The sequence below is a fragment of the Corythoichthys intestinalis genome, chromosome 6, assembly GCF_030265065.1.
Source record: "Corythoichthys intestinalis isolate RoL2023-P3 chromosome 6, ASM3026506v1, whole genome shotgun sequence".
Classification (NCBI taxonomy): Eukaryota; Metazoa; Chordata; class Actinopteri; order Syngnathiformes; family Syngnathidae; genus Corythoichthys; species Corythoichthys intestinalis.
The window spans coordinates 41,370,632-41,394,649 of NC_080400.1; the positions used below are offsets into that span (position 1 = coordinate 41,370,632).

The 24,018-nt window shown below is 39.5% G+C and overlaps 1 protein-coding gene across 16 annotated transcripts in view; it reads left to right on the top strand.

Annotated features, from left to right (window-relative positions):
• phldb1b (pleckstrin homology-like domain, family B, member 1b) overlaps positions 1–24,018 on the top strand; it is a 155,136-nt gene that overhangs the window by 97,468 nt on the left and 33,650 nt on the right. For 11 of the 16 annotated variants that reach the window (XM_057839802.1, XM_057839806.1, XM_057839801.1 and 8 more), the window contains 4 exons: positions 16,415–16,732; positions 18,004–18,141; positions 18,607–18,744; positions 19,420–19,548. In XM_057839802.1, the coding sequence (XP_057695785.1) occupies positions 16,415–16,732; positions 18,004–18,141; positions 18,607–18,744; positions 19,420–19,548 (723 nt within the window). The remainder of the gene's footprint in view (positions 1–16,414; positions 16,733–18,003; positions 18,142–18,606; positions 18,745–19,419; positions 19,549–24,018) is intronic. The other 5 variants (XM_057839805.1, XM_057839816.1, XM_057839812.1 and 2 more) reach the window with 3 other exon arrangements.

A 24,018-nucleotide genomic window follows, 5' to 3' on the forward strand; every position in this document is an offset into this window, starting at 1 on the left:
GTAGTAAAGTAAATAATTAGTTAGACTATACGGCATGTCGGCTACACTAATGTACTGTACCTCTATCCATGCAAGAACTTACAAAGATAAGTTAGCCGGCTAATATTACCCACCGCTTAATATAGACTAGTGTCTACGTACAACAATCGGACACTAAGGAAGTGACGTCATGGAGCGTGCCATTGCCATTTTTAGTGCGGCATGGCGGCATTGTAAAAAATGGTGGCGGACGATCAAGCCTCTTTTCTTTTACACAGTCATTGTTTACAGTTTATCATTTAGAGCAGGGGTCCCCAAACTTTTTCCTGTGAGGGCCACATAACTTTTCCCTTCCCTGATGAGGGGCCGGGGTCAGTTTGTAACAGAAAAAGTGTGAAGATTGCAGGAGTGCCCAAATGTAAAAATGTATTGTTTTTCAGAAAGCCACATCAAATAACCCTTTCTGTATTCTTCACGGAACAAAAGTATATAAAATAAAATAAAAGTAATAATATAATAATAACACTATTCATTAAATAGATAATAACCAAATAACCCTCTCTGAGTTCTTCACAGAAAAAGCCAGGAAATAAAAAACACAAGTAAAAAAAAAAAAAAAAAAAGTTCATGGGGCCGGACCAAATGTGGAGGGGCGCTGTATGCGGCCCACGGGCCGTAGCTTGGGGCCCCCCGATTTATCGTGTAGAACAGGTGTCAGGAACCTATGTCTTTGTGAGTAATTTCTGGCTCTTTTGATGAGTGCATCTGCCTCTCCGCCAACTCGTAATTTTAAATGTGGTATCGGCCGGCTCGCTGGACTTCAACGAGCTGTGAAGATCTGATAATCCATTTTTCATGAACCTTCAAACTACGTCACAATAATATGCTTCAATTCAGTGCCCATTTGTGGCCCTCCCATCGCGGATTACGTGGAGATGAGCATTTTATTACGGAGCTTATCTCCCGCTTTAAGTCTCCTATCTGCCAGCTGCGGGGCTGGCCCCTCCCAACTCAATGCCGACCGAACTGGAGTATATAAAAATGTGTTAAGGAAAATTAAACCCAGAAAAGTGAACTGTGTTGTACCCCAAGTACCAGAGGCGCTAGATTTCCGCCTGTCAAAACTCGCCACTTCCACGGGCGCCACTGTTAGGCACAATCCCTTGTTGCAGTTTCCACTTCCAGGAAATATACGCAGCGCCACACCATATGTTTGTATTTCTTATTTTCCAATTGGTGAGTGCACAACTGAGAGCCTTAAACGCACCTTAAACATAGTGCGGACAGGTATAAAAATAGTCGGCAAAATACTCTGGAGAAAATTATCTGTCCTAGTGTAGACGTAGCCTCAGAGAAAACTCACAGGCACAGGGAGAACATAGCAGGCACAGGGAGAACTGGGAAAAAGGAGGAGAGGCCCTTGATTTAACAAAATTTAATCAAAGACCAGTGTCATAGAACTAATTTGTTGTCCCTCCCATGTGTCCAATAATCCAGTGAAACATGGGCGGCCGTGGCGCAGTTGGTAGCTTGAGCTGTCCTGGGACAGAAGGGTCAGCGGTTCGATTCCTTGATACAACTGCCCACTGTCGAAGTGCCCTTGGTCAAGGCACTGAACCCTAATTTGCCCCCAATGGTTTGCCAGCACCTTGCATGGCACTGATGTGTGCCAATGTAAATAACTATGGGCATTGTAACAATGTAGATAAATGCACTATTCTCCATTTAACAAATACAGGTCCTTCTCAAAAAATTAGCATATTGTGATAAAGTTCATTATTTTCTGTAATGTACTGATAAACATGAGACTTTCATATATTTTAGATTCATTACACACAACTGAAGTTGTTCAAGCCTTTTCTTGTTTTAATATTGATGATTTTGGCAAAAAAGTCAAGAAAAAACAAAAATCCCTATCTAAAAAAATTAGCATATCATGAAAAGGTACTCTAAAGAAGCTAGTAACCTAATCATCTGAATCAACGAATTAACTCAAAACATCTGCGAAAGATTCCTGAGGCTTTTAAAAACTCCCAGCCTGGTTAATTACTCAAAACCGCAATCATGGGCAAGACTGCCGATCTGACTGCTGTCCAGAAGGGCACCATTGACACCCTCAAACAAGAGGCTAAGACACAGAAACAAATTTCTGAGCGAATACGCTGTTGCCAGACTGCTGTATCAAGGCACCTCAGTGGGAAGTCTGCGGGAAGGTAAAAGTGTGGCAGGAAATGCTGCACAACCAGAAAAGGTGACCGCACCCTGAGAAAGATTGCGGAGAAGGGCCGATTCCAGACCTTGGGGGACGTGCAGAAACAGTGGACTGAGTCTGGAGTAGAAACATCAAGCGCCACCATGCACAGACGTGTGCTGGAAATGGGCTACAGGCGCCGCATTCCCCAGGTTAAGCCACTTTTGAACCTGAAACAGCGGCAGAAGCGCCTGACCTGGGCTACAGAGAAGCAGCACTGGACTGTTGCTCAGTGGTCTAAAGTACCAATACAAAAATATTGGTCGATGAAATATGCTAATTTTTTTTAGATTTTAGGGGTTTCTTGACTTTTTGGCCAAAATCATCAATATTAAAACAATATAAGGCTTGAACTACTTCAGTTGTGTGTAATGAACCTAAAATATCCGAACGTTTAATGTTTATCAGTCGGCCTACATTACAGAAAATAATTAACTTTATCACAATATGCTAATTTTTTTTTAGAAGGACCTGTATAGAAACATCTTATTTTTCAACATAAGGGGCATTATTGGGGCGTAGATAACAGCAGACAAATATAGAAAATACATCTAACTGGCAAAACAACATTTGACTTTCTGTTATTTAGGTAATCCCACTCTGCTAATAGACAATAAATCTATCAAATCCAGACTTTCTTTTTCTCTCCTGCGTTCTCCACATTCCTCACTAACTCCCTGTCCCGGCAGATACTCTTGGTTTACTCAACGAGTCTTTGGCACAAAGTCTTACATGCTGGCAAACTCACCTCTTGTTTTGACACGGCTGATGATCTAATAATTATATTTTCTGAGATCTTTGTGTTGTTGAGTTGAAGTATTTTTTTGCGCACTGGTGATAAAGAAAAGACAAAAGTGGCTCATATATTGAATAAAAACGTAAATAAAAAAGGAACATATTTTTAAAAATCCAGTCCAAACATTTTCACCGTGGACCACCAACTCTAACTAGTCTGCCACTCTTCGTCTCTTTGTTTCTAACTCATTTCTAATTCTAACTCAACTCAGTTTTCCAGTCTGCTCAAATGATGTCATCGATTATGATAAGCAGACCAAATATACCTCCATATTCTCAAAGAGAACATGACATAATGCTTTGCACCCCATTTGTAAACATAACTAAAAATACCTAGCTCGTGTTCCACAGTGAAACCGCTACCCGCAGTCAATTATATTCATAACCTCTGTGTGAAACCTCTCACTGACAATAAAACGTAAAAGTGATGCATATGAGCCCTTTTCAAGTTATGTCCCAGGTTGATATTTCCTGCTGAAAAAATAAAAAACAAGCAGTCTAAGATTAATTATCCACACTTATTCATATTTGTTTCCGTTTCACTTAAGCATTTGTAACGACTACTAAAATATTGCATTGTAGTGATTGCACGTGCTGTTGTTTACATTTTTCTCCACTAGAGGGGGTTATCTGCCTGTTTAAAAACTGGCCATTTCTGGCATCACTTTTTTGCAGTACATGAAAACTAAACAGGAATGCTACGTACAAATTTACAGTGTGACAAATTCCTCATTGACCCACATATTCAGTGTATTATTACCATTTATTTTTAAGGACTTATATGTTTTGTGGAAGTGGAAATAATATTGTTCAAATTTCAATCCAAATCATTTGATACAGCAGACAGTTGTCTTGTAAAGTATAAAAAGCCATAGGCCTAAGCTATTAAACTTTATTCAAAAAACAGAAATAGAGGGTGTTTTTATTTTTCTCTCTGATCGTGACATGCTTTCTCCACAAAACTGTTCACATGACAGTTGAAATCATAAGGTAACAGAAATACTGTGTCTTGATTTATGCACTTCCCACTGGAGGAAATCTCGAAAGAATCAGGTGGGGGGTGAAGTTGCTCTTCACATCTCCTTAAGTACCACATTGAGTTGTTCAATTTCTTTCACTATACAGTTGGGCTGCTCCAAACGATTATTTTTCTCCCGATTAGTCTGCCGACTTTTAAAACGATTAGTTGACTAGTCTAATAAGTTTTTTACTTTTTAAAAAAAATTTTTTAAACTAATCTTGCGATGAAATTTTTGCTGACGCTTATTTATTCACATAACATTTTGGAACACTTAAATTCTTTATTAAAGTACAAGTAAACACAAAGACAAAAATAATATATCACAAATAAACAATGAGGTCAAATGCTAATGGCATTAACTAGTGCAAAAGAATGAAATGTAAACAGATTCAGAACACTGTGACTTCACTAATTCAACTGGATTCAAAAGAATTCTTGCTTTCTCTTTTTGTGGTATGTCTACTAGTATATTGTTGTAAGACAACAAGTTCCAAAAATAAAGAATTGCAAACCTGATTAAGCTAAACTCTTTGTCGGCGTTACAACATATACAGTGGGGCAAATAAGTATTTATTCATCCACCAATTGTGCAAGTTCTCCTACTTGAAAAGATTAGAGAAGGCTGTGATTGTCAGCATGGGTAAACCTCAACCATGAGAGACAGAATGTGGGAAAAAAAAAAAAAAAAAACAGAAAATCACATTGTTTGATTTTTAAAGAATTTATTTCCTAATTAGAGTGGAAAATAAGCATTTGGTCACCAACAAACAAGCAAGATTTCTGGCTGTCAAAGAGGTCTAACTTCTTCTAAAGAGGTCTAACGAGGCTCCACTCGTTACCTGTATTCATGGCACCTGTTTTAACTCATTATCGGTATAAAAGACACCTGTCCACAATCTCAGTCAGTCAGTCAGTCAGTCACACTCCAAACTCCACTATGGCCAAGACCAAAGAGCTGTCGAAGGACACCAGAGACAAAATTGTAGACCTGCACCAGGCTGGGAGGACTGAATCTGCAATAGGTAAAACGCTTGGTGTAAAGAAATCAACTGTGGGAGCAATTATTACAAAATGGTAGACATACAAGACCACTGATAATCTCGCTCGATCTGGGGCTTTGCACTGCCAGACGTGTCCCTCTGCTGAAACCAGTACACGTCCAGGCCCGTCTGCGGTTCGCTAGAGAGCATTTGGATGATCCAGAAGAGGACTGGGAGAATGTGTTATGGTCAGATGAAACCAAAATAGAACTTTTTGGTAGAAACACAGGTTCTCTTGTTTGGAGGAGAAAGAATACTGAATTGCATCCGAAGAACACCATACCCACTGTGAAGCATGGGGGTGGAAACATCATGCTTTGGGGCTGTTTTTCTGCAAAGGGACCAGGACGACTGATCTGTGTAAAGGAAAGAATGAATGGGACCATGTATTGAGAGATTTTGAGTAAAAATCTCCTTCCATCAGCAAGGGCATTGAAGATGAGACGTGGCTGGGTCTTTCAGGATGACAATGATCCCAAACACAGAGCCAGGGCAACAAAGGAGTGGCTTTGTAAGAAGCATTTTAAGGTCCTGGAGTGGCCCAGCCAGTCTCCAGATCTCAACCCTATAGAAAATCTGTGGAGGGAGTTGAAAGTCTGTGTTGCCTAACGACAGCCCCAAAACATCACTACTCTAGAGGAGATCTGCATGGAGGAATGGGCCAAAATACCAGCAACAGTGTTTGAAAAGCTTGTGAAGAGTTACAGAAAACGTTTTGCCTCCGTTATTGCGAACAAAGGGTACATAACAAAGTATGGAGATGAACTTTTGGTATTGACCAAATACTTATTTTCCACCATGAATTGAAAATAAATTCTTTAAAAATCAAACAATGTGATTTTCTGTTTTTTTTTTTTTTTTCCACATTCTGTCTCTCATGGTTGAGGTTTACCCATGCTGACAATTACAGGCCTCTCTAATACTTTCAAGTGGGAGAACTTGAACAATTATTGGTTGACTAAATACTTATTTGCCCCAATTCCAGCAGAGGCCTGACTAACCGTTGACGAGATGTTGTGCTCGTCGAAGCATTTACGTCATCGACTATATCAACAACGTCAATTAGTCGGGACAGCTCTTCTATACAATATGTAGTCTCCAGACAGAAAATCAAGAGAACCATATTTGACTTGCTGAACAGTGAACTGTTGAAGTCTGTCATAGTCCTGTATTGTTTTCGGAGCAGGACACTACACTACACTACAGGTCAGATCAAGTAACAGCAGCCCATCAGACAACTGCTAGCCCTACCAAAACAGAAGTCACGTCTTTTGAGGGAATTCCTCTTACGACTGTTGCAGTGTGATTGGATTCGAACTACACTGTGGTTGCTCGGTAATAAATCGATCAATGGCTCTTGAATGAAATTGTACTGACTTTGTATTATCGGTATATATCAAACTGTTGTAGAATTTATATCGTATCACATTAAATTTGTGATTTACACCCCTACCTGTACTGTCTGCTGTACCTACTGTATAAGTAAAATTATACGGATAAAAACAGAAGAAAAACATTCAAAAAACAAAGACAGAGAAGTCATTCAGAGGAGAGCTGGCCAAAAGTGGTACACTTTAGATTGGATCAAGGATCAAGACATCAGCAACACTTGTAAAAATTCTGTGTAATCCCAAAAGTTTGATTTTTCTTTTAAGCTTTAGATATGGGAGTTCATTTATAAAGGACAGAAGCAAACGGAAATGAATTCAGTGAAATTTATGACAAAATGCCACAAGGCTATCTTATGCTTGACATCATCATTGCCTGAGTTTTAACATTTTAAATATAGATATTGCATTTCATTGCCATATTTCAAGTGTAACGTTATAATGCACTTTGTATTCTCTACCGTCCAATTACTGTATATAAATGATTACTTGTCATATTTTAACTTGTCAGCGCAATTGCAGCTCCTGTGATGGTTAACACTGCCCCTAGTCTTAATTAATGCAATATTTAAATGTGAGGATCGGTTGAAAATCTCGGCAAACTCTCATATGGTTGTAAACCTTGTTCCTTGTTACATATAAACTACAGTCCCCAACTGAATGTTTCAGTTTTTATTACTCACAATGCTCTTAAAAAGTATTAATGTATTGTCGTTGCTTTATTCTTCCTTACCAGTCTGGTAGTGTTAATACCCACAAGAAGCAAGCTGTTTTATGTTTGTAGCAGGTACACAGTATCCATTCAAGGAGTGTGTGGTATTTCATGACGCATAATTATGCATAGTTAAATCAATTCATATTTGTGCTTCTGAATTAGACGTTATTGTGTAATTGTCCAGTGTGACGACAGTGTTTCTTTGGTACATTAATTTGATCGTCAAAGTAATTGAACTCTCCTTCTCCTTACTTTTAGTGGACTTCATTAGCATCTCCTTCCAAAGTGTGGATATGAATATTTAATCTTCTAATTTCATGTTTACAGCAAATTGTTTAACGTGCGAGCTGATGCAACTGAATCTTCTTCTTACTAACTACTTGCTCGAGCCCCGGAACAATAATCAAGCAGTAAGGCTGCACATTTCCCAAGAAGTGTTTAGGGAATGAGAAAAAAAATACAACTCCAGTATTGCCTTTAATCATTGTCTTTGATCCTTCCTCCGATCTAATGTGTGTGTGACGTGGTGACTGGAAGCAAGATTCCATTTGAGGGCTTGAATCTCAGTTGAGCAGGGAGGTTTCAGTTGTTTAAATGGCAGCCACCCCCACTGGGAGCTACAACTCCATGGTTTTATCCTGACAACAGTGCCAGTGACATCTTTAAGGCGGACCAGCAGCTTATTAACCAGAGGGGTTGACTGCCACTGGAGAAGCTGTCTGTCTGACTTTGATGCATTGGTGCTCCACCAGAGGGGGGAGAGTGTTGGGGGCGGGATGATTAAATAAAACGTCTCTTGCCAGGATCATCTGGTTGTTCCTCCACTGGGAACTCAAGATGATGAACCCCCCAAGGATGAGGGCCTGATCACGAGTGGGGTTTGTTTTGCAGATCGCAGGATAGCAAATGTAAATCTGCCTGCAGATATATGAAAAACAAGACTTTGTTGAACATTCCCTGTCTGCCCTGGATGCACAGTGCACGTAAAATTGCCGAGAATTTCACAGAAGCATTCAACTGTACACTTCCAAAGTACTGTAACCGGTCTGATGAAAGGTACACAGATGGGGAATTGCCGTGAGCGCTCGGGGAGGAGAAGGGCAAAAACATAAAAGGAGACAAGACAAAACAAGACTCACTCTCAGGGGAGACAAAGAGCTAGAAGAAGCAGATTCTAACTGTTGCAAATATGTAAAGGAAAAAAAAAACTAAATTGAGTAGACTACCCTGAAATGAGGATGTCACTGACTGTAGGAATCCTGACAAAATAAAGCAAATTAGTCCTTGTAATTGTTGTAGTATGTGCCGGTGGGCAAGTTTATATGTTAAAAATATGTTTCTTGATAATAGGGGGTAGGATCGGGCAAAACCACAACACTTGAAAATATTTCACACATTGCATTTATTTATTTATTTATTGCATTTATTTTTTAAATGCTTTATTTTTATTTTTTCATTCATCTGCCTATAGAATATTATGGAAACGGATCACACAATATACAGGAAAACATTTCATGTGTGAATGGCCCAACGTGCCAAATTCCCAAATACTTAAATGCGCCTTACACCTCTTGTTTACAGCACCTGCCATCACTCTGACAGACTGTGCAGACACGAGATAACCATCTCCAACGACCTCTAACTGTTGCCCAGTTTCAATTAAAGCACTTTGCCTGTTAAGACATGAGAAGCTGGGAAACGTGAACTGGTGCGTCAGGGTGTAAGACTTTTGGAAGGAAGCATTCCTCCTCGATCTCATGGCTGTTGCACCCCCACGTCTCGGAGAGACGTAGAGTCGGTTGGCCTCTGACCAGGCATGTTAGTGTTTGCCAAAAACTCATGTGTGGGGGATTTACGCCAACTCTATCCACAGCCTGCTGTTGCTTTTTAAAATATCCAGCAACATGAATCTGTTGTATGTGTTTACAAACGGACTCTCTATGGACAGTTTAATGTATTTGTTCATATGTGGAATGCGTATTTATTTGCATACTTTTCTGAAAGGGCTACTTAAAACTATGGTCAAAAGTTTAAATAGACTTGCAAATACCTTAATGTCATCGGCATGGCTCTCCTTAGTTTCCGGCTATTTCTACAGCTTTGATTTTTTTCAGATAGAGTGATTGGAACAAATACATCGTTGTTAAAAAATTATGAAGTTTGGTTCATTTATGACATTATTATAGGTTAAAAAAAATTGACTAAATCTTCTCTGTCAATAATATATTCAGTGCCTATTATAAGTATTATGCTCCTTTCATGTTTCCCCTTTTATTGCATTCATTAATCAATCATGGTCAAAACAATTTGGCATTTTGAACTAAAAAAAATATTGGAAAAAAATAAAGATGTCCCGATCGATGATCGGGTCCGATCACGTCATTTTCAAAGTATCGGAATCGGCAAAAAAATATCAGACATGCCTTTTTTTAATATATATACGTATATTTTTTATTTAAATCGTTTTCTAATTGTATTTAACGTTACAGACAAAATGTCTTACACTCATCCAGAGTAGTTTTGGCTCAAAGTAGGGCTATTAAATTTATTGCGTTAACGGCGGTTATTAATTTTTTTTAATTAATCACGTTAATTAATTAACGCATGCGCTGCACGACCCACTCACACATTGTTGCGTTCAATCTATAAAGACGCCATTTTACCTATGGATAGTGCTAAAAGGCAGCGTATAATGAGTAGAGAGAATTTTGACAGCCTTTGGAGCCATTTTTTATGTGGCTAAAGCCTTACAATACCTCTCTCAGCAATTAAAAATAACGTGGGATGCAATGTAGGGAAGAAAGGTAGTACTTGATTATTTTCTTAACACCCTATGTTCTTTCCCAACGCAGAGAAGATATATCAATTGGTGCCCCTACGCACAGTCATGGTTGCACTTCCCATCATTCATTTGGGCAGAAGTTAAATGGCTGCAGTATCATTTACTGAAAGCTCAACAAATACACTAGATAGCAATATTTAGTCACAATATAGAAAGTCACATTTATCCTTTAAGAATTACAAGTCTTTCTATCCGTGGATCCCTCTCACAGAAAGAATGTTTATAACGTAAATGCCATCTTGAGGATTTATTGTCATAATAAACAAATACAGTACTTATGTACTGTATGTTGAATGTACATATTCGTCCAAGTTTTATTCATTTTTTTCTTAATGCATTGCCAAAATGTATATGATCGGGAAAAATTATCGGGAATGATTGGAATTGAATCGGGAGCAAAAAAAAAAGCAATCGGATTGGGAAATATCGGGATCGGCAGATACTCAAACTAAAACGATCTGGATCAGATCGAGAGCAAAAAAACATGATCAGAACAACCCATTTAATGTCAACGTGAAAACAGATTTCTACAGAGCAGGGCGGGTTGTAGGCATGTACTGTATGTATGAGGGGGCAGTCAGAAATGTGTAGGGGGCTTCATATGTACACATAATGCTCCACCATCCCTCTCCCAACCCCCAGTGCAACAGCATTTACTTCATTGAATTGGGTTGTTAGCTGTGTCCAACCCCAACCTATAGAAATTGATTGCACTTAGTCAGGCCTCTGCTGGGCGAGCTCTTAAGAACACAGAGGCACGCAAACCACCTGACCACAATAAAGTGGCAATCCCTCAAGTGGGGAAACTGAACAATAAACTAGATAAAATATCCTTCATCCTGATTTTATTAACTAACAACATAACATATAGCTTAACTGGATGACCTACAGTAATTTTCGGACAATGAGCCGCACCTGAGTATAAGCCACCACCCACCAAAAACGGCATTTGTTCTTAGATAAGCCGCACTGGACTTTAAGCCACAACTGTCCTCACTGTGTGATGGGATATTTACACAAAAAGATAACCGGTAACACTTTATTTGACAGTGGCATCGTAAGACTGTCATAAGACCAAATCAACCACCATGAAGCTTTGAACCATTTGTCTGCAAAGCTTGATTGATTCAAGAAGCTTCATTTGGCCATCACTGCTTCCTTGGAGGAGACAGTCAACCTCTGCTGCCACCCGCTGTAAACACTGTTGTCGTCCAACATGCCTCCTAGCATGCATTGCAGGGATACCGATGTAAATAACAATTAAAATTCATGTTCAGTGCTAATTGTTTCTTCAGTTACTGTTCCATTTGTTTCATTCATTGCAAGTTATGGTATTTGGTAACACTTTATTTGACATTGGTGCCACAAGACTGTCATAAGACCATCATAATTATGACATGACACTGCCATGAGCATTAATGAATGCTTAAGCCAAATGTCATTTTATGTCATACTGCAAATTATCTCACTTTTGAATGGATGTAAAAGATCTGAGCTGGACATGAACTGATTTAGTGACACAATTTGCCGGATGAAATTTAATGACATCGATCAGAATCAGTCATTAATGCCCATGATAATGTCATGTCAAAATTATGACAGTCCGAAAATTACGGTAATTCTCAAATTAATTGTAACCTGAGAACTGAAAGGTAATCTTCTGAATAATAATAATAAAATATAAATAAAACTAATCAAACTAATTTATAAAGAACGGAAATAGAACAGAACTTTTTTTTTTGTCAACCAAACAATTAAAAAATCTCTCTTCACTCCACTTCACTTTACAACAACAGTCTCCGACTTCCCTTTGCAAAAACTCTCACAAATTCATCCGTGTCCAAGTTATTTCTTATGTACTTCTTGTGGGCCAATTTACATTTCTCTTTGTGAGCTGCAACTAGTTGGAGTGGGAAATAAGAAAGATGGCTATGTAAAAGCCGTTGTGGTTTAGCGAAAGAAAGCAGTGCAGAACTACAGTCTGGGGCGGGGTTTTAGAAGGGGTCTGTCAAAAAACGGTCATATGTCTCCAGTCTGTCACATGAAGTGGACATGGATTTATTTCTGTGCTTGTTGTCACTGAGAAAACGCAACTGCTTCTTCAAAGTCTTCCTGCTCCGTGGCTGCGCTGAAACCTGACACCACATTGTCTGGTGACGTCTCGGTTCATTTACATACTAACAGTGATTAGATGTTATCCGGGGGCTGTGCGCGATTTATTGTGCATGCGCGTTGACCATCCTGTGATCAATACACATACAGCGGAGGGAAAGAGAGATAAGACAGAAATGACACCATATCGTCTTTGTGTCCCCTTTTCTTGTCTTGCTGAAAAAAAAAAAGTTAGTTTTCATAGTTTTCTTGCAGACTGAAGAAAATTGTTCCCCAGGATTTTGGTGTATTTCGCTGTATTCACTCTGCTATCTTTACAAGCCTTCCAGGTCCGGCTGCTGAGAAACATCCCCACAGCGTAATGCTGCCCCCACCATGCTTCACAGTCAAGATAGTGTGTTTTTGCTGATGTGCAGTCTTTGAAAAATTGAAGAGAAGTCGTATTAGATCTCCACTAGAGTTTGCCTAAGAACGTGGAACTCCATGGTCAAGTGGAAGAAGATTCTTTGCTCTGATGAGACCAATATTGAGCTTTTTGGCCATCAGACAAGACGTTATCTTTGGCGGAACCCAAACACTGCATGCAAAGCCACTATATTTATGATAGACACTTTATACACCAATGCTAATATTTCGTTGTGTGTCACTTGGCCATTTTTACTTTAGTTAGGCAATTTTGGTAACCATCTACAAACTTCTGCAGGGCTAAGGGTTTACATTTTAGGGCAGTCACACACCACCCCCACCCCCCCCTGCTATGGTGAACTTCAGTTTTTTACCTGAGGCAAATTATTGTGGCTAACTAAACCCATTAATGCTTACACATGTTCTTTCGTAATTTTGGGGTACTAAATACAAATCTGACCTTAGTTTTTTTTCTGTAAGCTCTAGAACTCTGTTCTGTGAAGCTTGCAGTTGAAACTTAAACCACACCACTTGACAGAATTGGTGCAGTTCAGTTAAATGTGTTGGTTTTCTGACATGGAGTTGTTTCTACAGCATTCTCCGCAAGTTCACAATGGTGTTGAAGTCAGGACTTTGGGATGGCCATTCTAAAACACTATTTCTAGCCTGATTGAGCCTTTCCGTAACCTTGATTGGCATCATTGTGCTGTTGGAGCACCCAACTGTGCCCAATACCAATCCTCTGGCTGATGATTTTAGGTTATCTTGAAGAACACACATGGGTTTTGAACAAATTCTTGTCAGAGAAAGCACAGCAAATCTATGATTTAAATAGGTTTGCCAACCTGGGGTTGAGTAAAATGTGTCAAATTTGAAATTTGATGCGTCAAGTTAAATTATGTGTTGGCCAGGCCTGTTTTAATGTGATAAAAATCATTCTTATCCCCACATCCTACATGTTTTACCTCTGCTACCCTCAAGTATTTCTGCTAGTGCTAGTCCATAAGATAATGTTAATGTAGACTTTATGAAACACCATGACAAATAATGAAAAAGAATCTTGGTGTCATCGCTGAGGGGTGTAATCTGTCTGCGAGCAGATGTTGAGTGGGAGGACTTGAGAGTAGCTGTTGACTCCCCAGTAAATGGTAGACATTTGGATCTTCTTGCTTGAATACTGCAATTTATAGCACAAAGAGGTATATTTCAACCACCCACTCAGTTCAAAGCTTACTCAACTGAAATTACAGTTTCAAGTGCAGCTTTTTTCACACTGGGAAAACTCACTGTTGTCTGCAGGAGGGAGAGGATGCAGCTGAGAAAGTATTCATCTGTAGCTAGAACATAAAACTTATTCTCTATTTTAAAAACAAATGCATGACCGATCCGTTGGTTCAATTGGACCTCAATCCACAAAGTAAGATGTGTTAATATAAAGCATACAGTATTTCAGGTGGTTTTACTTATGGTCATGTATGATACCTTTTAAATTTACAGCAGGGCTGAGAACCAAAAATGGCATTTGCATGTGGCAAAATGGTTTTTGCCATATGGCATTTTTTTTGCCAAGTAGCATTTTTTTGCCATGTGGCAAAATGGATTTTGCCATATGGCATTTTTTTTTGCCATGTGGCAAAATGGATTTTGCCATGTGGCATATTTTCTTTGCCATGTGGCAAAATTGATTTTGCCATGTGGCATTTTCTTTGCCATGTGGCAAAATTGATTTTGCCACGTGGCATTTTTTGGTTATGTGGCAAAATGAATTTTGGTTTGTCGCATTTTTTGGGGTGAGGTGTGTGTGTGTGTGTGTGTGTGGGGGGGGGGGGGGTTACAGCACATTGACCTGGGTGCCAGCTGAATGTTAATGCACTGTAATGTAAAGTGTATGGTCAAAAAGCCACACGTTTTTCTGCCATTTAAAATGAATGGAAAATTTGGACGTGCATAGCTGTCAATGGCATGGACGTCGTCGTTCATGGCCTGCAAAACTGACATTTAGCCCCCAAAAAATGCCACACACTTCCCCCAAAAAATGCCACGAATAAAAATCAATTTTGCCACATGGCAAAAAATGCCACATGTCAAAATCGATTTTGCCACATGGCAAAAAACAGCCACATGGCAAAAAAATGCCACATGGCAAAAAAAAAAAAGCCATATGGCAAGATCCATTTTCCCACATGGCAAATACCACTTTTGGTTCTCGGCCCTGCTGTGAATTTAAAAGGTAACATACATGGCAAAGAAAAAAATGCCACATGGCAAATACCACTTTTGGTTCTCACTGTCTCTCTAAATTCATACATTCATCTTCTGCACCGCTTATCCCTTAAAAGTTGCATTGTCCATAGCAGGGGTCACGTTAACCGAATATTTTCCGCCGTTGACCGGTTTTTTAAAACGGTGACGGAAAAAACTGAAGTCCATCCGTCATTTTGACAAGTTGCAATTCACACCCCAGACCACAGGGTGGCGAGTGAGCATATTAATTAGCTATTGTCTCTCTTGATGCATGACATCGTTGGCCTTACTCGGAAAAATGTCAAGGCAACTGAGTGTTTGCCTGGCACGTCCAGACTGTTCTCCCTGTATTTTTCAAACACTGAGAGAAAAGTCTGGGACACAGCCTCTCGAGTAGGTACAAAATCAATCGACAAATCAGATTTGTTTATTTGCGTGACGTGTTCTTCACGAGCAACGTCACTCATGCACGCCAAAAGTCGTCTCTACAACAACACGGATGGCGAACGGGAGAGCCGAGAATATGTTCCAATCCGCGGTAAATTCAGTTTTAAATGAGCTAAAACACATCGACACGACACATTGACAACAGTCTCTCTCGCGCTAGCCATGTTGAATAAACTCCGTTCTCCTCGTATGTTTACTTCCGCGCGCAAGTCCGTCGTCCTGCCCTCGTTGCTTTGCTAATGGCACGTCTGCCCGTCGCTGATTGGTGCACTCCGCTGTCTGTTTGCCTCTTGTTAAGCTTGTTCGGACAGAATATTAATTAAAAATGAATGAAAACTAAATACTATTGAATATGTCATTATTATCATTTTAAAAATGTAAGTGACGGGTAAAAATAGATTATGACAGGATTTTGTGACACTGGCGGTCAAAATGACAGACAACGAAAAAGTCTAGCGCAACCTCTGGTCCATAGTTACTTTGTTGATTTTTCTTTGTACCTCAACAAGGCTGTGAATTCAGCAATGAGGTGGCTGAGTAATGTTTTGAGAAAAAATCATTGGGAAAGGAAATGTTAGGGCCTGGTTTAGAGTCTCAATTACTATGTGAGGTTTTAACTGAGCTTTTCCTCCCGCAGCAAAATGATTGAGACAAAGCTTTATCTACAGTAAGAAAATACAACACAAGTCATGGACCCGCTGGACATGTACAAAAAAACCTCTCCAAGGATCCTTAAAAGTAAAATCTATGATGGGGGATGGCAGTATATCACTAAACAGTAACTGAGGGAGGCAATTCTTGCATCCTCAAATGAGATACAAAAGATGAACGATGCATAGTCTTACAATTTCAAGGGAACAGAGTTGTTGTGAAATTGATGAGGGTCTTTTCTTTACTGTGTTAGTATCACTGGATCGGGAAATGTCTTATTTTTTTGTGGATTGAAATATCATTAGGTTATTAATTGATCTCTTTGTAATGAACTGCGTGTGTGTGTGTGTGTGTGTGTGTGTGTGTGTGCGCGTGTGTGTGTGTGTGTGTGTGTGTGTGTGTGTGTGTGTCGGGTCCATTTCAATTTAATGACTTGACCTGGGCATTTGACTACAATTTGTAAAATTCATGAAAATAATTTCTATCAAACCTTTAATTTGATGTTCTTCTCTCTATGACTACAGGAGAGACAGCGCCTGGAGACAATCCTAAATCTTTGTGCTGAGTACAACAAAGGAGAGAGCATCAGCCCAGACCCAGTCACTTTTGGGACAACAGGTTTCCCAGGGGGGGTTTCAGATGGCTCTGTGCCGGGCTCATCCATTGAGAGCATCCTAGGAGGAACGCCGACTTCGGCCTCTTTGCGTCTGGCACAGAGACAGAGGGAGAGCGATGAGGAGAACCTAAAGGAGGAATGCAGTAGTACTGAGAGCACTCATCAGGAGGTGAGGACATTTCCAGCTCCATGCACAGCATCAGCACTGCTAAATGGAGACAAACAGGTTAGAGAGAATGCTTTTTTTCCACATATGCCCGGCATGCCGAAGCGCAACCCAGCATGTGCGAAAATGCTGCCATGTTTTGCTGAACCAGGAAGCTTGTGATGATGCCTGAAAAGGCAGCTCTTCTGCTTATTAATTGAAGATTCTTTTTCATGTGGTATGAAGACTAATGTTACCCTGGCGGTTGCGAAATCATCTGTTGGTAATTTTCTATTGCAGTACACTGCTAAATCAAGCTTATATTTAGGTGAGCTCTTAATAAAGTAGTGTAGTGGTGCAATATTGAATCTATTCATCAACTAATGTAATATCAATTTAAGCAACAATTTTGATGACCAGTTGAGCAATTGAAACACTTGTCTTCAGCCTGTCGGCGGTAAACATTCTCTAATTTCCGTGTTCTTTAATAATGCAGAATGATGACCTTTAAAGTTTTCATTAAACATAACCTTACATCTGTTTTTCTTTGGAAAGCAAAGATAAATGTTTTTGACTACAGTATTTTCTGACAAGCCACTAACTACCGCATTTCATGTGGTAATCATCCATCCATCCATCCATCCATCCATCCATCCATCCATCCATCCATCCATCCATCCATCCATCCATCCATCCATCCATCCATCCATCCATCCATCCATCCATCCATCCATCCATCCATCCATCCATCCATTTTCAACACCGCTAATCCTTGCTAGGGCCATATGGAGATCGAGCTTATTCCACTTTACTTTTGATAAAAGGCAAACTACACCCTGAACTGATCACCAATCTGTTACGGTGCAAGTACTGAAGGCGGACAAACCATTCGAACTCCCATTTACACTGTCGCTGGGAAGGAATTGATCCCACTTTTGGTATGAACTAAAGTAAAGAAAATTTAACACTATACCATCAGGGACTCATATGGAAATCAATATATTGAGGGAAAAAAAGAACAACAACAACAAAAAGCTTATTCAAATACCCAATACCACATGAAACTGACGCCCAGAGGTGTAAATTAGTAACCCTTTGCTTTGATCAGTACCTTAAAAGCGATTTTCACAGAAAATATTTTATGGGATAATTTGCACTGCCTGTAATTGGCTGACAACCTCCAGCCCATACTCAGCTGTGATAGGCTCCAAACCGCGCGACTCTTTTGAGGATAAGCGGTATGAAAGATGAATAAATTTGCACTAAAAGTTATTTTGTTTACAATCCAAAAAACAAAAACAAAAAAACAATCCGACCCAAGCATAATTAGACAATGTCTTCTCACCCTGTAGCATGAGGATGCGACCAGTTCAGATCGAATAGAGCTGGGCTACCTTGAGGAAGAGAGAGTGCGTGTCTTGTCACGGCTTGATGAACTCAAGACACGACTGACGGAACTGGAGCAACAGTACCAAGAGTCCAAACAAGAGGTAGATTCAGGCTAGCCCTCTCTAGCTTTGGCATGAGATATGTAAATTAGCTTGATATTCAAACTGTATATGTATATGCAATATACTCGAATAAGGACAAAAGCTTTGTGCACTTCTATTGGATCGTTCTTGGAAATCAAAGATGATTGACTGTTTGAGTTGATTGATTGATTGGTTAATTGATTCATTGAATGGTTGAATAAAGGAATGATTGATCAGTAAAAACAATAACGAGAAGATAAATCATTTGAAAGTTAAATGTAATTGGTTGAATCTGAACACAGCCACATTCCCTGTTAGTAGAGAGCTTTGCAACGATTAACGTTCATGGTGGAGTTTTATTTCTTGGTCTCAAATTTTCACATTACAATTAAAGATCCTACTCCTAATCTTTTTCTGTCCTCTGCACTCCTTTATCTTAACTCAACTTTTTTACTTGGTTTGATGTTCTTTTCACTTCTCTAGGCTGAAATGGAACGTGCCTTACTGCAGGGAGAGAGGCAGGCAGAACTCGACCAGATCGAGGCAGAGACAGACATCATCAGCCAGCTACAGCGCAAGCTAGATGAGCTAGAGAGTGCCATTCAGCAAGAGAAAGACAAGGTACAGATAATATCATTGAGGTTATTTTTGAGAGAAACAGAAAACATACATGCACCCAGCGCCTGTGCTTTTATCACGTCACATAAACCTACACTTCTTGCTGGTTCATCACTATTGACATCATTGTAGATCTCTCAATATAAGAACATATAAATGAAAGGTTTTGAGGGCATTTAAGGGATTGTGATCATTTGCTTGCATGATTTTGAACCTCTCTGGTCAGCTTTTGTGATTTTAACTCTACCACCATGTTGACATATTTTAACAACGGCTAATATTTTCCTTGCTTTTTTAAATTAACTTGCCGCTTGTCTGATTCCATGTTTCTACACAACTCGCATGACAGACAGTGTGGGCCTTTGTTTCTTGCACTCATGTGCACATATTTTGCCTTTAGCTGTTGAAAGATTTAGGTAAAACATGGTTTGATATCTTCAAGTTCCAATTTCCTTATTGATGCCCCTGACATCTTAGACAACAAGTCTAATATTCTTTCAGGAGGGAAGCGATCCATCAGGATCAATCGGTTTACCGCTAGCATATCAAAGCTTCCTATTTGCATGGTATCATTTTGTCTCCCCTTCTCTTTTTTTCTCACCCTTTCGTTCCATCCGTCTGCCGACTCCCCTTCAACAATCCATGCTCTGTGTGGGTGTGTGCACTATGTCTTTCTAGGAGAGGGCTAATGTTGAGGCCGAACGCCGGGCCTTGCAGAGACTCCAGGAGGGCCATGCTGAGCTGAAGAACCAGCTGTATAACTGTCCTGAGTCTCTACGCGAACAATTGCAGGAACAGTTCAAAAGGGTGGGTAGTTAGTAGAGCAGAACCATGAAAGTTTAGTCAGCAATCCCTGTTCAAGACATGAGTCCCAAAACCACAAATGCAGTCATGGACTACGTCCTAAACACAGACTTGATGGCCTTATTCCTTCCATAGCATTTCCTACAATATAAAGTACAGTTTAGATACATTGTACACAAATACTAATTGCCAAACCCAAACATTAAATTACAATGTGGTATTACGTAGTGGCTAACTACATTAAAATTATGCTTTGTTACCCTTTGTTTTTAATTTTATTTTATTCATTTTTTTAATAGTTAAATGCACGAGCATAGTATATAACTCTGTAATTCCTATAATTTGAGTTTTTGGATTATTTCAATTCATGCACTTTTGTCCCAGTCTATCTGGAAATTGCAGTTACAGTAGCTCTCATAAATATTTTTAATCAAAAATTGACAATCCTCAGTTCTGTAATTCCTTGCTGTCAGAATGTCTGAAGTGCATCCTCAGCAAATTGTCTTCAAGAGAAACAATGACACACACAAAAAAGGCTTCCCTAAAGATAAGTGTGTTGTCAGAACCACTGAAAAACACACACACTGAATCGGATTGTCATTGTTTTCATTCATAATATTTCATATATATATATATATATATTAAGGAGAAAAAGGAATGCGTAAAGTTTGATGTTTTTTAAACAAATAAATTTGAAGACAATTGAAATTGAATTCTGAATTTTGCCACCCATCTTCTCTGTGAGCAAAACAACCTTGTAGTGTGCTTAATTAAGGCCTGAAAAGCGATGCCAGGATGATCCAACATGCTAATGGTTTTACAGTGCCTTGCAAAAGTATTCGGCCCCCTTGAATCTTGCAACCTTTCACCACATTTCAGGCTTCAAACATAAAGATATGAAATTTAATTTTTTTGTCAAGAATCAAAAACAAGTGGGACACAATCGTGAAGTGGAACAACATTTATTGGATAATTTAAACTTTTTTAACAAATAAAAAACTGAAAAGTGGGGCGTGCAATATTATTTGGCCCCTTTACTTTCAGTGCAGCAAACTCACTCCAGAAGTTCAGTGAGGATCTCTGAATGATCCAATGTTGTCCTAAATGACCGATGATGATAAATAGAATCCACCTGTGTGTAATCAAGTCTCCGTATAAATGCACCTGCTCTGTGATAGTCTCAGGGTTCTGTTTAAAGTGCAGAGAGCATTATGAAAACCAAGGAACACACCAGGCAGGTCCGAGATACTGTTGTGGAGAAGTTTAAAGCCGGATTTGGATACAAAAAGATTTCCCAAGCTTTAAACATCTCAAGGAGCACTGTGCAAGCCATCATATTGAAATGGAAGGAGCATCAGACCACTGCAAATCTACCAAGACCCGGCCGTCCTTCCAAACTTTCTTCTCAAACAAGGAGAAAATTGATCAGAGATGCAGCCAAGAGGCCCATGATCACTCTGGATGAACTGCAGAGATCTACAGCTGAGGTGGGAGAGTCTGTCCATAGGACAACAATCAGTCGTACACTGCACAAATCTGGCCTTTATGGAAGAGTGGCAAGAAGAAAGCCATTTCTCAAAGATATCCATAAAAAGTCTCGTTTAAAGTTTGCCACAAGCCACCTGGGAGACACACCAAACATGTGGAAGAAGGTGCTCTGGTCAGATGAAACCAAAATTGAACTTTTTGGCCACAATGCAAAACGATATGTTTGGTGTAAAAGCAACACAGCTCATCACCCTGAACACACCATCCCCACTGTCAAACATGGTGGTGGCAGCATCATGGTTTGGACCTGCTTTTCTTCAGCAGGGACAGGGAAGATGGTTAAAATTGACGGGAAGATGGATGCAGCCAAATACAGGAACATTCTGGAAGAAAACCTGTTGGTATCTGCACAAGACCTGAGACTGGGACGGAGATTTGAGGTGGGAGAGTCTGTCCATAGGACAACAATCAGTCGTACACTGCACAAATCTGGCCTTTATGGAAGAGTGGCAAGAAGAAAGCCATTTCTCAAAGATATCCATAAAAAGTCTCGTTTAAAGTTTGCCACAAGCCACCTGGGAGACACACCAAACATGTGGAAGAAGGTGCTCTGGTCAGATGAAACCAAAATTGAACTTTTTGGCCACAATGCAAAACGATATGTTTGGTGTAAAAGCAACACAGCTCATCACCCTGAACACACCATCCCCACTGTCAAACATGGTGGTGGCAGCATCATGGTTTGGGCCTGCTTTTCTTCAGCAGGGACAGGGAAGATGGTTAAAATTGACGGGAAGATGGATGCAGCCAAATACAGGAACATTCTGGAAGAAAACCTGTTGGTATCTGCACAAGACCTGAGACTGGGACGGAGATTTATCTTCCAACAGGACAATGATCCAAAACATAAAGCCAAATCTACAATGGAATGGTTCAAAAATAAACGTATCCAGGTGTTAGAATGGCCAAGTCAAAGTCCAGACCTGAATCCAATGGAGAATCTGTGGAAAGAGCTGAAGACTGCTGTTCACAAACACTCTCCATCCAACCTCACTGAGCTCGAGCTGTTTTGCAAGGAAGAATGGGCAAGAATGTCAGTCTCTCGATGTGCAAAACTGATAGAAACATACCCCAAGCGACTTGCAGCTGTAATTGGAGCAAAAGGTGGCGCTACAAAATATTAACGCAAGGGGGCCGAATAATATTGCACGCCCCACTTTTCAGTTTTTTATTTGTTAAAAAAGTTTAAATTATCCAATAAATTTTGTTCCACTTCACGATTGTGTCCCACTTGTTATTGATTCTTTACAAAAAAATTAAAATTTTATATCTTTATGTTTGAAGCCTGAAATGTGGCGAAAGGTTGCAAGGTTCAAGGGGGCCGAATATTTTTGCAAGGCACTGTATGTGCCACATCATGCCTGTGGTATGGCATAACAACTGCTTCAACTGATCTAATCAAAACATGCACTTGAGCATAGTGATGGAGTCTGGCAGACAACGCATACAATGGGCTACTGTTTTTCATGAGAAGCCCTTGCACAAATGTTTCATTAACAAAAGATGTAATATGTTTCTCCCATGATGCCACACCAACACGTTGCTACAACCACAACGTTGACCCGTAATCACACATATGGTTCCTGGTAGTTTCGGCTCCTACTGATGTATGTTAGTAAAATGTGGCTAAAGTGAATTGTCGTAATGCACTGCATGTGTTTTCAGTTCTGTTTTTAATGGCTGGCTTACACATGTTAACCACTCACTAATCAATTAACACGGGCCAAGACTAAAACCCTTCTCTGTCTTCCCTCACTATCATCCAGTTATTAAGTAAATTAATAGTCGTACAAAAGATGATCTTGCCTATATTAAGTAAATTAATAGTCGTACAAAAGATGATCTTGCCTACAAGAGTAACATACATTGTGTACGTTAGTGATATTTTATTTTCAGACTGCTATGTACCATTCAGTGCTCTGTATTAAAGTCTAGCATACTACAGCTACCAATTATCAACACTTTCTGCAGGATAGAAACATTTCAGAAATGGCACACTAATAAAATATTTTACAACAAGAATGTAAAAAAGTTGTACAGTATTGAACTGATAAGGTTGTAGCTCTATAGAAACGTTCAATGTTTTATTCGTGACGGGTTTTTTTCAGGTGCTCCAGCTTCTTTCCACATCCACAAAACATGTCTCTTAAACTAAACTGAACACTCTGAATCACTTTCGTTGTGAATGTGACTGTGAATTGCTGTACCTAATATACAGTAATTAGAATTTCGTTAAAAAGTTAGTTTTTTTTAGTATTTTAGAAAGTGAAACTCATGCATCATATGTAATTATTACACATATATTGAAATATTTAAAACTTTTGTTTCGTGTAATTCAGACGATTGTTTTACATAATCAATTAAATGACACCTTTACCTTTAAAACTGTCTCCCAGTCTGGGTTAGAAGGCCACACAATCATGGGACTGCTGACTTGACATAGTGTATTTACAGAAGAGAGTCAATGCCAACCTTCACAGGGAGGGCAAGCCAAAAAAGGTCAGTTCTAATGAACCTGGCTGTTCACAGAGTTACACTGTATACCCAAGCATAATGACAGAATAAGCGGAAGGAAAAGTGCATACGTAAAGGTGCTCAAACAAAAGGAATGACCATATGCGTGAGAGAATTATGAAACACCACAATGAGTGTACAGTGGCTGAAGTTCGTCAATCGAGAGGCACCACAAAGAATACTAAACTCTGAATAAAAATGTCGTATTACTTTTGTCAAGCCACTCCTGAACCAGAGGCATTGGCAGAAATGTCTTACTTGTGTTAGGAAGAAAAAAGAGGATTGTTGCTCAATGGTCCAAAGCCCCGCCTGTCAAATTACTGCAAATTTTGTGTTTCATTTGGAAATCAAGTCACAGGGTCTACATTCAGTTCAGCCATCTACTTGGGAATGTATATTTAATACTCCTGT